The sequence below is a fragment of the Hippocampus guttulatus genome, chromosome 1 (genome assembly GCF_054856545.1).
Source record: "Hippocampus guttulatus isolate MCC_2025c chromosome 1, RoL_Hgut_1.0, whole genome shotgun sequence".
Taxonomy (NCBI): domain Eukaryota; kingdom Metazoa; phylum Chordata; class Actinopteri; order Syngnathiformes; family Syngnathidae; genus Hippocampus; species Hippocampus guttulatus.
Genome location: NC_141261.1, coordinates 30320323 through 30333558, shown reverse-complemented (window position 1 = coordinate 30333558; position 13236 = coordinate 30320323). Strand labels below are relative to the sequence as shown.

General features: G+C 44.5%; 1 protein-coding gene across 1 annotated transcript; it reads left to right on the top strand.

The window, feature by feature from the left end:
• The first annotated feature begins 1235 nt into the window (after window positions 1-1235).
• On the top strand, window positions 1236-12364 carry rnd3a (Rho family GTPase 3a). The gene is made up of 5 exons (XM_086125814.1): window positions 1236-1532; window positions 1742-1829; window positions 8147-8256; window positions 9479-9613; window positions 9714-12364. The coding sequence occupies exons 1-5, from the start codon at window positions 1383-1385 to the stop codon at window positions 9960-9962; spliced, it is 732 nt and encodes a 243-aa protein (XP_085981940.1). The 5' UTR covers window positions 1236-1382; the 3' UTR covers window positions 9963-12364.
• The last annotated feature ends 872 nt before the right edge of the window (window positions 12365-13236 follow it).

Below are 13236 nucleotides of genomic sequence, written 5' to 3'. Positions count from 1 at the left end.
GATGCTCTGATTGCTTAAATTAATTAGATTTGTTACGCATTTGACTTTTCAAAGTCAAAGAAGCGAAGGTTGAGCAAGCTGTATTTTTTTTTAAACGTGATGTGTGATGTGTGGGGGGTTTTTGTCTCAGAAAGAACACAAATAAAAGGGGGGAAATATTTTTTTGTGGGGAGACGTTTTTAATGTTGAGCCAAAGTATCACAAAGGATATTGAATACCATTATTGACGAAGAGAAGAAAAAACATATTTTGACGTTTTACTCTTGTATTTAACTACATTTCAGTGTCAGTATTGCTACGCTGTAGACGCCAGTATTTCTCCTTTTTGAATTTCCCAAAAAACACCACTCTGTAGGAAAACGACAAAAACGAAACGAATCCATAACGGTATGTGTGTGTGTGTGTGTGTGTGTGTGTGTGTGTGTGTGTGTGTGTGTGTGTGTGTGTGTGTGTGTGTGTGCGTGTGTTTGAGCCATTAACATTTCAGGCCCAAAGTGGCACAGTTCGTCACCATCAAGCATGGTAGGTGGAGAGCAGTGGCGGTGATTGGCTCATTTTGCTGTCAATCAAAAAGAGATTCAGCCTCAGACAGATCATCCAATCATCATGCAGAAAAGCTCAGCGTGCGGGTCAGCCGATACACGCCCACTGTCCGTCGACTCCCAGAGACGCTGAGCGTCCGGCGGGCGGGACAAAACCAGCGTTTATCCAATGACTCATCTCATTTCAATGCATTGGGACAACCGGCTCTGAACTCCCGAGACGCTCAGCGTCCACACAGTTTAAAGCACAGTGAACCTGCGGGAATGAATGAGAAGAGAGTCGCGTCGTAACCAGTAATAAGAAGCTGATTCGGAATAAAAGCTGAGCGCATTGTAGCGTATATTTAGTCAATGGCATGTACACACAATTGTATGTACACACCTATATTTGATCACTTATTTTTTGATATTTTAAGGGAAGCTGAGCTTCCCTTGCAGTCTAAGAGCAATCGCCTCTGGTGGAAACTGGAGAGCGAAAACCGAGGAGGACCTCCTGGTGTACTGTACTCGTCAACATTTTTGGACACTTAAAACCAGGAGGGGGTGCCATAGCGCAGACAGCACTGCAGCGAGCTGTGCGTTGCCTGTGCGGAAGAGGCTCACCGAAGAGGCCCGAGCTGCACGCGAGGGAGGAGAGAGGGCGGGGGGCGCCGCCTACCATCGTTGGTTTCCAGCGCCCTATAAGAGCGAGCCGGGTACGTTCCCACCGGCTTCGAGCAGGCGCAGACAACTCCGGGAGTTCGTCAGTGAGACGGTGTCTAGCATCCGCACGCACCAAAAACGTGGACTCTTTTTTTGTTTGTTTGTTTTCAAATCATTGTCACTCCCCGGCGGGAATCAATGAAGGAAAGACGTCCGTCTCAGAAACTCTCCGTGAAATCCGCCATGGATCCGAGTCCGAGTGTGAAGTGTAAGATCGTGGTGGTGGGAGACAGCCAGTGCGGGAAGACCGCGCTGCTTCACGTGTTCGCCAAGGACTGTTTCCCAGAGGTGAGAACCTTTTTAACAACATGATGGGGGTGAGGTGCATCATCAGCACGCACAGACTGTGGATGCGATGACGACGGCAATGCCTTGCGCAGATCCTCCCTTCCATGTTGCGTGCGCGGATGTACAGTGCATGGGTTGAATTGGTGGCGGGGCGTGCGAGGATGCAGCGAGTCTTGTGCTAACATTGCGCTGTGTTTGGGTCCCGGCAGAGTTATGTCCCCACTGTGTTTGAGAACTACACGGCCAGTTTTGAAATCGACACGCAGAGGATTGAACTCAGCCTGTGGGACACCTCGGGTAAGAACATGTTCACGTCTCTGTTTCATGAATGTGTTTAGACACGTTGAAAGCTTTGAAAACACATTTCTCCAAGAAGACGTCGAAACAATTAAGTTATTTCTTTTAGTGTGGGTGAAAATGACTACACATATGGCGATGCTAGTTTTAAGGCTTGGACTGGGGCTTGCTTCCCTTGCTTTTGGTGAGTGGGGCCTATTGTTCCCCTCCCATGTTCAACTCTTGGCACCCCTTGTTGAGACTGCTCCTTTATTTGAAAGAAAAACGTCAGAGAAAAAGCAGAAGACTTTTCGTCCTTTGATGCTGGCTAAACGGATGTATTGTGATGTGATGCATGACTGTGGTTTTGCGCGACTTGAAAGGCGCATCTTTCCTGAAACTGACCTCACTCTAAGCACTCTAAATAGATTGGCGCGTGTTCCCCGGATACGTCCCAACATGTAGCCATGACAAAGCATTTACATTTTCTGTTAAATTTGTAGATAAGAATCGGAGTCATTTGGACTGACCGGTAAAGCAAATGGTATGCAAACAAAAACGCACCACAGTCATTTGACATCTGGGCAACACACTTTTGGAAATCTGCCTAGTTTTGAGAAAAGTCAAGTCTTGCAACATATGTACTGCCTCCAGGTTTTTTTTTTCAATCTCTTGTTTTGTAGACTTTGCGATCAGGGGCCAAATGAGCTGTGGCAACGTGTGTGCGTGTGTGTTTTGGGGGGGTGGAAACAACCCCGCTCACATTCATCAATGTCTGAGCAGTGAAAAGCGCAACAGTCAAGTCAGTCCATCAGGCGCAAATGCAACATATGTTATAGGGGGTGAGGAAGTAGTGACGAGGTGGGTGATGAAAATGCGGATGGGTGGGACCAAGCAGACAGCCAGCTGTTGCTCTTCTCAGGTTTGGAATTCCTCAGTGGTGTTTGAGCAACTTTTTTTAGACCTCAAACTATTTGTCCGCCTTAAAGAAACAAGACTGCCAACAGGCAAATCCCTCTCGAAGAGGCAAGAGCGGCGTATAGGTCGGACATATTTCCTTAAGGGAAATAGGAGAAGAAACATCTGTCAAATATTGCTCACATTTGGAATTCCTTCACGCCCACTGTTTGTGTGACTTGTGAAAGGCGAAGAAAAGGAAGCGCGTTTTCTAGCAGCGTGTCGCCCAGGGACAGTTTTCTTTTCTCTCTCCTTCATAGAAATCGGTTTGTCTCTTTCAAGGCGTTTGAGGAGGTGTTTTCTTTGACGTTGCGAGATAGCACTCGGAGCCCACCTCAATTTCAACCCCCACCCTGGCTCACGGACACTTGCTGACAGAGCCTTGGCCTCCCGATCGATCCGTTATGTGCCACGTCCTCATGCGCACTCAAACAAAGGCCGGCATGCTGAGATAAAGGGCAGGACACATAAATGAAGTCAAACACAATCTCTGAGCTCCCACCCCCTGCTACAAAACACCTACACACACATATATGGTGGGGGGTCTTTGTTGTGCCCTAGGGGCAAACTAATAAGCAGTGTGGGTTTAATGATGGCGGGTGAGATAGGACTAATTTAGGTCATCAAGGCAGACCCCTGACAGTCTGCGCTTCCCTCCATTTGCCCATCCTCCCTTGTTGGTCTTTATTCTCGTGAGCAGTCTTTATTTAACAGTGAGTGAATACCTGCAGTCTGAGACCAGGTCAAAGTAGGACTCAGATGAGCCTCCCACATCGCAACAAGTATTCCTGGGAATGTGCTCCCTTCCCCTGTCGGCAGCCATTGTTGCACGGGATCACGTTTCGGGGCTCGAATTAAAGCCGCATGTCTGGCATTCCTCGGACGAGAGGTTTCGCCATCCGCTGGACAAAGAACCCGATTGTGTCCCCAGGTCCGGATCCTTAGCGGGATGAAATTGAAGTGGCGTGGTTCACTCGTCCAACACGGACAAATGGAATCACGGATGAATTAGTCAATTGGCAGGAAATCCCAGAGTGCACAAAATGAAAGGCAGTGCCCTCAGCCTCGCCTTGTTGCGGGCCGGATTATGTCACAACTAAAAAACAAAGTTCCCTTGTGATGTGTATCTTGTCTTCTTTTCCCACATTTTTCCATTTTTTTCCTCGATGCGGGTATCAATGAACTTCAGGCTTTTCGAAAAATAGATGAATAACTCCAAACGTTTTCTAGAAACGACTAATCTAACGCATTACTTTTCCTAGTAATCAGACTAAAGTTACTTTTCAAACTCACATCATGTTCCAATGTCGTGCTTATTTACTTTGATAGTAAAGTGATGCTAGAATTTCAGCTGGGAAAATGTCTTTGATCTCGAAAGACAGTTACCATGAATTGCCTCCGGGTTGCAGCAGTGAGCAACATTTGACTTTAAAAAAAAGACAAATATTTTTCAGCTACCTTGGTTACTCACGCACATATTGTACATGCAACAAAACAAATAGTAAATAATGAATAAAATAGGCCAGATACCGATCACCCTCATATTCACTAAACGCACTCGGCAAACAGCTGTACAGCTTATTGAACTTGTACAAAAGGGGGACTCGAGTCTATACTATTTGAAACGAGGCATTGTGGCTCCCACAACTTCACACTCAATGGAGTCACGTCGCATATGCGCATGTCAGATTTTCAGCGCGTCAACAACTCGTGCGTCTACGCTGTACCACATCAGCAACAATGGAGGAAGGGGAGAGATTTGCGTTTTCAAGCTGGAAATACTGTCGCTGTTTGTTTTTTTTTGTTCGTGTCAGCTGAAAACGAAAATATTAACGTTTGCTGCACACTCTGTGCTGTCGACAGAGTGTTATCTAGCTTCCGTAACCTTTGTCAAATAAAAAAAGTGGCAGGCAGCATTGCATTATGCATTTAAGCTTAGAGCAAAAGTCCCACCAGATTATGTGACTGCAGGTGGTCCCCAAATTGTTCTCGTTATTGACAATGCACATTAAAAATGTTAAGTTTTGCCATTCCAATGTTAATAGTTAAATATGTCAAGTAAAAAAGACCGTTTTTATTGTAAGTTTTGTTATAACATGTATTTATAGTTAAGTCTTGAAAGACTTTTAAAAACGTATATTTAATTAAAAAAACAAGTAGGCCATTTATGTGTGTTTTTGTTATTTGTGTTTGTTTTATTTTAAACAAAACAACTTTATTCTTAAATGTCACCATTAAAAATGCAAAACCGGGTGTCATTTTCATGTTAAGCAGTGTTGTCGACATCAGCTGAAGGTAACTATTCAAGTCATTTGCAATCGAACTTTGTTACTTTGAAATCAACTGAACTTTGTTAAACATTGCCCCATCCTGGTGCATTTTATGATGAATTTGCCTTTTGTTTCTTATTTTGCTGCTTCGCAATGTCAGGGTTAACAATCACATCTTGCATGGAGCCTTTGTGTCGGAGTTGAGCAAGTGATTATATAAGCTCCGTGGGCTTCAAATCCAGTACGTACCTATTACTCTTTCCACAGGTGGATCAACACCGCATGCACACATGTGCGCGCGCACACACACACACACACAAACACACGCGCACACACACACACACACACACACACATATTCTACGCTCCTCCGCTTAAGCTCAGCTATGATAGCTATGCATGAAATCAGTCGGTCATTCCATACGTCTTTTGTGGCTAACTCCAGGACAGCGTGTTTGTGTTAGATCGCACAACTATCTGTCTCAACAAGCCAGTGTTGTCTATGGTGTTCATAGTCTGTCAGGATGGAGCACCAGAGCACCAGGAATGTATCTTATTTTAGATTTACTGTTCCCGTTAGAACAATGTCAGAAGCTAATTACATAGCAGTCACCTGTGTGTGTGTGTGTGTGGGGGGGGTCTGTGTGAGTGTATGCTGCTGTGAGAACCATTTTTGGGGTCCTCGTTTCTTTTCACTGTTTTTTTTGTCTCTTTGTCTCTAACCCTTTCAGTCACGGGGGCTTGTATTTCCATTCATTGGTTCCAGCAACTGAATGATGGAGGGAAAAAGAAAATGTTGAAACAGTGTGATATGTTTGAACAAGACAGCCGTTAAAAAATAAATTCCTGCGGTTGATCTCTAATTCTTCCTTGACATAAAGGGACGATAATGCCTGCTAAGAGTTCGAGCTTTTGCTTAACTGATCAAACCTCGAGTCAATGTCTTCCTTCAACGAACTACACGTGGAGGGTCCAAGGGAAAACAAAACTGGTCATTTCATCTGAAACACATCATGCGGAAAGCCCAGCATGAGAGGACTGTGTTCTGTGCGGTTTCAGCCATGACACTGACCACGTCACAAACCGAATATCATTGGGACACCAAGGCACCGTTTCCACCCACTTGTACAATTTAAATCTGGTCATTGTGTAATTATTTTTCTTTTCAAAAGTGTTATCAAAACCGCTCATCTGTACTGCGGCGCTGGCAAGGTACGGTACCCATTAATTGATTGCCTTATAGAGAATCATCATTCCACTGTGGAAATGGAAATGAGATATTATTAAACATCACATGAAGAACGTATGAGCACCCGATACGGGATGCCCTCCATTTTTGGTTCTTGTTGACTGTGTTGCATTCTTCTCGGTTGACATCACTGGCAGGTTACGCTGCATCCCACTGCTATGATTTCACTCCATTTACATAGCTGACACACCCTGTGGCGAAAACATCAACCAGATCAGTTAAATATCCTACGCTGTACTGTGGCAAGTTGAACGGGCGCGCTTGGTGGAAATGTTTTCGTGGAACCGGCCCCCTGGATCAACATTTGGCAGCAAGTGATATTGTGGAACTGCAGGCCTGCCAATGGAGCACAATGGGCCTGATTCCCTCAAACATAACACCCCATCATATTTCAACATAAACACGCATCTATCCACTTCTTTAACACGCTGCCAAGATTGCCTCCTATACCACAGAGAGGTCCGTCATGTGTTTAACTCTGGTTAAAAAATTAAAAATAAAAAGTAGTTCTGCAGACAGATTTGACGGTGCCCTGTTTGGACAGACCAGTTCAAAATACGCATTTGCATCTATTTTCCATCATCAAGACATTTGGGACAAGGTGGACCCATTTTGCGCTCCAGCACGTGGCCATATTGTGCATTTCAGAGTGTTTATGCTAATATGCACGGTCGAACTGCGGCGTGTTATATGTGATACACAATACGGGGTAGTCAATCTATGTATTTATTCATCACTGCCAAGTCCAAAGTGAAACATTATTGATTATGTGACACCCACAAATGATGGATGACAAGGCTGACTCTCCCAATGGGCGACTGGGTTCACGTATCCATCAGCCCGTGTCACTGTTTTATTTCACCTGAAAGGAAGTGGGGGTTGTTGAAATGGTGCCCCCACCCAGAGTGTTTGAATTAAGAGAGCGCGCGTGCGTGTGTGTGTGCGCGCGCGTGCATTCCTCGCTGTTCAGTGTTTGGAAACGGACCTCCCAGGGGAGACTTCCATTCCCCATAACAAAATTCCCCAGATTTTTGGCAGCCATTTGTGTGTGGTCTGCCATAACTTGTCATGTGATCTTGCCTCACCTTGACATTACCCCTCCCCCCTTCCCCAGCCCCAAAGCACTTCCTGACCATGATGTCTGTCGGGTAGAAAGGGCGTCTCCATCCCATATGGCTTCGATTTGAGGAGGGAGTTGTTTTCTCGCTCTGAGGTTTGATTTCTCTGCTGCCCCCCCCCCCCCCGAGAAGGATCTTGCGATAGTCAGCATATTTTATGCGTTATTTGTTTTTCTCTCCGTTGCTATGGATTATGTCATGTAACCAACTGAAGTGCATTCCTTTGTGTGTACATTGTTATTTTTGGAGCTCAGGAATGGGTTCCTCCCTCAAGTGAAGACGACTTTCCACTATTCGTTGTTGGTGAAAAATACCTGATGCTGGCTGATTTTCTTTTTCTTTCCTGTTGACGCTCAATCTATAATTGGCTGATCCTGAAATACCTTCAGTAGTAACCTACGGTCTTTGCCTCATTTGGCGACCCGTTCTTCTTTTTCTAACGTGTTGTGTGTCGCACGTTAGCTGTTGAGAATTTGACTGAAATTCCCAACCTATGGACACACTCACAAACCGATTTGAGAAATCTTAGATGACGATACTCACATTTCCAGAAGAACAATGCTGCTTCATAAAGAAGATCTCAGTCTGCTTCTTTGGCGTGCATCCAATGATTGCATTCTCACTTGACCAATGAACCGCAGAGAAATGACACCAATTTTTCTACCCACCTGGAAAGAGGGTGTGACATGAGAACCTAGAGTCGATTCGTGCGTTTAATCCATCTCTTCATTTCTCTTTCTTTCAGGTTCTCCATACTATGACAATGTGAGGCCTCTCTCGTATCCAGACTCAGACGCGGTGCTCCTGTGCTTTGACATCAGTCGCCCCGAAACCCTCGACAGCGTTCTGAAGAAGGTCAGTTGTCTTTGATGAATATACAGTATCCCTTCATTAAGCCCCTCTATGTGTGTCTACAATACAGCTGTTGGTTGCGTTTGATCCGCCGGCAAGAAGACATTTTTTTCCGGATCAAAAGTCTGAAATCAGTCAAGCTGTCAGCGCGCCGTGTGACATTTTGGTTGACGTAGCTGAAAGGATGTGACACATTTCCACAAATGTGATATGGAACTGTGGAGTGGCTGTGGTTTTTTTATCTGCTGATTGTGGCTTTTCAAGCTGATTTCCACACGCTACGGTGTATAAATATCAGTCATCACACCGGTGGAATGTCTGTTTCCCAGACACGGCTCTGCTCAAAAAAAAAAATGCAAAGGGATTTCCCACAAAATAACAACATATTACTTTGTGACTTTTGCACAACACTCGCCAATTACGCCCTGTTTGTTGTTGCCTCTACGGTACTGCGGCGAGCTGAACTGGCCTGCTTGATGGAAATGTTTTCGTGGAACCGGCCCCCTGGATCAGCATTTGGCCACGAGTGACATTATTGTGGAACGCAGGCCCGCACCCGAGCACAATGGGCCTGATGCACAATACTCGCCAAAACGCCCCGTTTGTCGTTGCCGTTCAAATAAAAGTTACAAGGTGGAGTTTTTGGCCCAAAGTACCGAACAATGTACTGGAACATTTATTTTATTTATTATCCCATTTGTTCTGCATAAAATTTTTCCTTATCATGTACCAGACTCAGAAGGGAGAGGAGATTGTAAACCCTTCCAAAGTAAAATTGAAAACGACCCGAGGCTACTTCCACCTCTTTATCACCCGTGCAAAGGATTAGTAACAACTTTTGTCAAACTTGTAGAATGCGTCTGCTACAGAAGTAGTCCAAGTGTCAGGTGACCTGCGTGTTGCAGTTGAGTCATTGTGCAATACGATTACCCTTTTATATCCGGCGAACTTGATCCCCCGACTGTTTCGTCTCAGATTGAAGCCCTAAGAGATCCATCACAAAGCGTCCGTTGTTGTCAGGAAGGAAACATCGAGATTGTTTGTAGCGCTCTCCCCTGCCCCCTCCACCCCAGGGTTCAAAGCCTTTGTGGCACGAGGAAGTTGCAGTCCTGACCTTTGTACCTCAAAATCCAGCGAGAAATCAAGAAGAACCAGCAGATGTTTCTTATATTCCAGCATCAGTTCCGTGTCCTTCATTTGAGACTTTGTTTAAATTTCCCCACAGTGGAAGGGGGAGATCCTGGAGTTTTGTCCCAACACTAAGATGCTGTTGGTTGGCTGTAAGTCAGACCTACGCACTGACCTGAACACACTAGTCGAGCTCTCGAACCACCGGCAGACCCCCGTGTCATATGACCAGGTACGCCAAAGTTTCAAATCAAGCTTTTCGTGCCCTGCCTTTAAGCTGGAAGAGCAAAACCGCTCCCCATCCATCATTGACCATCCGCTCTCCTCCACAGGGCTCCAGCATGGCCAAGCAGATCTCCGCGCCCTACATCGAGTGCTCGGCTCAGCAATCGGAGAACAGTGTGCGGGACATTTTCCACGTGGCCACCCTGGCCTGCGTCAACAAAAATGGCAAAAATGTCAAGCGCGGCAAGACCGCCCGCGCCACTAAGAGGATTTCACACATGCCTGGCAGACCCGACCTAGCAGCTGTGGCCTCAGACCTCCGCAAGGACAAGGCCAGAAGTTGCTCTGTCATGTGACTGATCAAACTGAGGGGGAATAGACTGACGGGATGGGGGACTGAGCATGGAGCAAGCAGGAAACTACGGGGAACGCCTCTTTCCTGTGGGAGAAAGACCCATTTTGTGCCTGGAAAGGAGCATTATAAGATTCAATTCATGTACAAGTTCCCGCAACACGCTGCACCAATGACAAGTCAAAGTCGCGTCCCGCTCTATACGGCCCCCTCCCGGGCTGTCGAGGAAGTTATCTGTCAGCGTGCTACCTGCTCGGGAAGTGGGTTACTTCCTGCTTCCTGCAGGAGAACAAAGCGGATTCAGGCCACGCCCACAGGAGCTAAATTAGAAAAGTGATGTCATTGGAACGCTCAAAAGAACGTGTGACGTCGTGATGAGGCTACTGTTGGGTGGGGTCGCAACTAAAAGTGGCAAAGAATTGCTGATGCGGTTGGCGCTGGGCTTCAGAGCAACACATTGTCTGTCAATTCGCGGCAGCCCGGCACAATGAAGATGCTGTTCGTCCCGTCTGCGATATGTTGTCTAATGTGAAGTCATTGGTGTAGAACAGCGTCACTTTCCCATGATGGGGTTGTTCTGGAAATTGCATGTCTCCACTAGGGTTGGGTGGTCGAAGAAATGTTTGGTAAAATGAAGAGTCAATTAGTGAGCAATTTCAAATTTATTTAATATTCGTTTTAAATAGCCAAGGGGGAAAATGCTCAAGGAGGCGTGTTTTCCAAATCGTTTGTAATTGGAAATCATAGAATGTTCCAACAATTTTTATTACTCAACTCAACATGACCCCAGGGGGGGTCAAACTAATTCTCATAGTTATGAAGTCGTCCATTATGACTGTGAACCCATATCAATGACTGACTGCCTTATATTATCACACAGGCACAACACATTGATTGATAACTAGTTTTGAAATCAGAAGCCAGTGAATGATTTTTGATTGAGGGTTTTTTTAACTCTTTTTCCAATGTGTTTTTCAAAGAGGGATGGGTAGCAAAAAAAAAAATTGCTGACAATATCTCATATTTCAGTAGTGTCAAAAGTGAAGACAATTTGAAAGAAACATGAAGTCGTCGCGCATGATTTGCCTTCGTGGGCCACGTAGAATGATGTCGCGGGGTTGGATCCAGCCCCTGTCTGACACCTCTGTATTGCCCAAAAAACATTTAACAAAGTAGAGCCACTCATTGAGACTATGAAGTCAATTTCCTCACTTTTAAGTACCTCAGCCTCAGGATTTTTTGAGAGCAACTTAGTGGCAACTGCAATCTCCCAATATGCCAAAGATGAGGGGATGCTGCTGCCTACAGGGTCCATTCATCTTTCCATTCCCCGTGCACCGGTCTTTTCTGTCAGCAGATATTTACCACAACATTCGTTATGTGTCAGTCCTGCACCAAACTTGGCCCTCTTGCTGTTGACTTTTTTGTTTTTTATGTTTTGTTGGCAGCCTATTTGACAGCTGACTAGTTGCATTTCAAAGCTGCCAAATTGGGAAATGCATAAATTAAGTCTCATTTGCCTCAATAACAAAAACAAATATATACAAATAAAGCCCTGTGTAAAGCTACAGTAAAATATGCAATGATTCTTTAAAAAGACAGGGTGGTATATATATTCATGGTGTGTGTGGACTGTTGTCAGTCCTCGCCAAGCCAACCTTGTAAGAGACAAATACCATTTAGCCTATAAGTCTCAATCAAGGTGTTTTTGTTGTTGTTGTTGTTTATTACTATGCTAACAATTAACATTGGCAATGTTGTTTGCAGTCAGTAGCAATGCATTAACTGGCTCTTTGATGACAGTTGACCAAAGAGGCATCTTTTCTGGAAGGCTATGTCTCATGGTTGCTAGCTTAGCCAATTGATTTCAGTTTTCCATGTGCTACTAGCCACTGGTGTATATTTAGATGATCTTACTATAAAGTCATCAAGGGTTGACTTCCCACCTCCAGAAGAGAGCAGCTCGTGCTAATGTTGCCTTAATGTACAGCGCTGTTAGCATCTTAGTTTGGTTATTAGTCAAGGTAACACAACTAAGATTTGTTCTTGCATATTAGTTTTTACTTGCGCCAAAAGACAACCTGCTGTACGTGTTTTAATCTGCGTCATCAGGGTCTACGTTAAAACATGTCAACGGGTTGACGCCCGGTTTTGAAGCCATGCAATTTAACTGTTTGGAAAAGAAAAAAAAACACAGGTAATAACGTACTCGTGACTTAAGTTTTCAAATGTCTCAAGTTAATGTCAGTGCTGTGAGCCAAATTTTTGGTTTCATGTTGTGTCCTGCCTGCGTGCTTTTTCATGTTTTCTCAAATGCTGACGTCACCTTGCCGATGTTGTTGCCACAATATTTATTGAATTGTATATTTTCCTTTTAAAATAAAATTAAATTGAAGATGAAAGCAAGTGTTGTTGTTCGTTCTGTGGTTGATGTTCTCTTGGGTCTCTCTTTTTTGTTTTGTTTTTTCGGGGGGGGGGGGTTACTTCAGGCACACCTGTCTTTCATTTGAAGCAAACAGGATGTTGAAGATTACAATTAACTGTGAAAACAAACTTGCATGCGCTTAGGGAAAAAAGCTGCTCAGTGAATTTTTGGCTCATGAAATCACTTTTTCCAAGGGCGGTGTGATATTTGACACCCTCATTCACTCACTGAATTATTTGTAAAACCCAGGACTAACCGAATTTTGTGTAAGTCTGTGATTCTGCTCTACAGAGTAGTGTACTATTGTAGTTGAAACTTCCCTCACCACTGCCATCAAGTTTCCTCCAGGCTAAGAATGTTGTTGGAACATGACCGTTTTCATGATTTTGCCTCTGTGCACTAGCGAGGATTTGAAATAAACCAAGTGGGATTGGCAATATTTGGACAACCGATGTAATTCGAAAATCATAATTTCAATCTTGATGTCTGGAGCCCATGGACATCACCAGATTGTGAGTTTCCTCCACAGAAAGGCTTTGACAAACTCATGCTACTGTCTTTTCCAAAGAAGATTTTTCTGCACTTCACTCGCATTTCGTTTGATATCAAATCCACTCGTGGCATATTAAAACAAAAATTTATGTTTACAGTGGCGTCCAGTTGATGCCAACTACAGTATGTTGCTGATGCCCTATGTGTGCGGACGGACTTTTATTGATCATACGCCACCTACCACCTACCTACAATACAATACAATACCATACGTCTTTATTAATAGATCACACTTTTCACATGACACTTTCACAGGCGCAAAAAGCAATACAATGTAACATAGAACATCAACAATAATACA

What these genes read in the sequence shown, in the direction of transcription:
- rnd3a (XM_086125814.1), top strand. Translation starts at nt 1,383, where the DNA reads ATGAAGGAAAGACGTCCGTCTCAGAAACTCTCCGTGAAATCCGCCATG. An exon ending in CCAAGGACTGTTTCCCAGAG is followed by an intron (nt 1,533 to 1,741) that starts GTGAGAACCTTT and finishes GGGTCCCGGCAG; the next exon opens with AGTTATGTCCCCACTGTGTT. An exon ending in CCCCCGTGTCATATGACCAG is followed by an intron (nt 9,614 to 9,713) that starts GTACGCCAAAGT and finishes TCTCCTCCACAG; the next exon opens with GGCTCCAGCATGGCCAAGCA.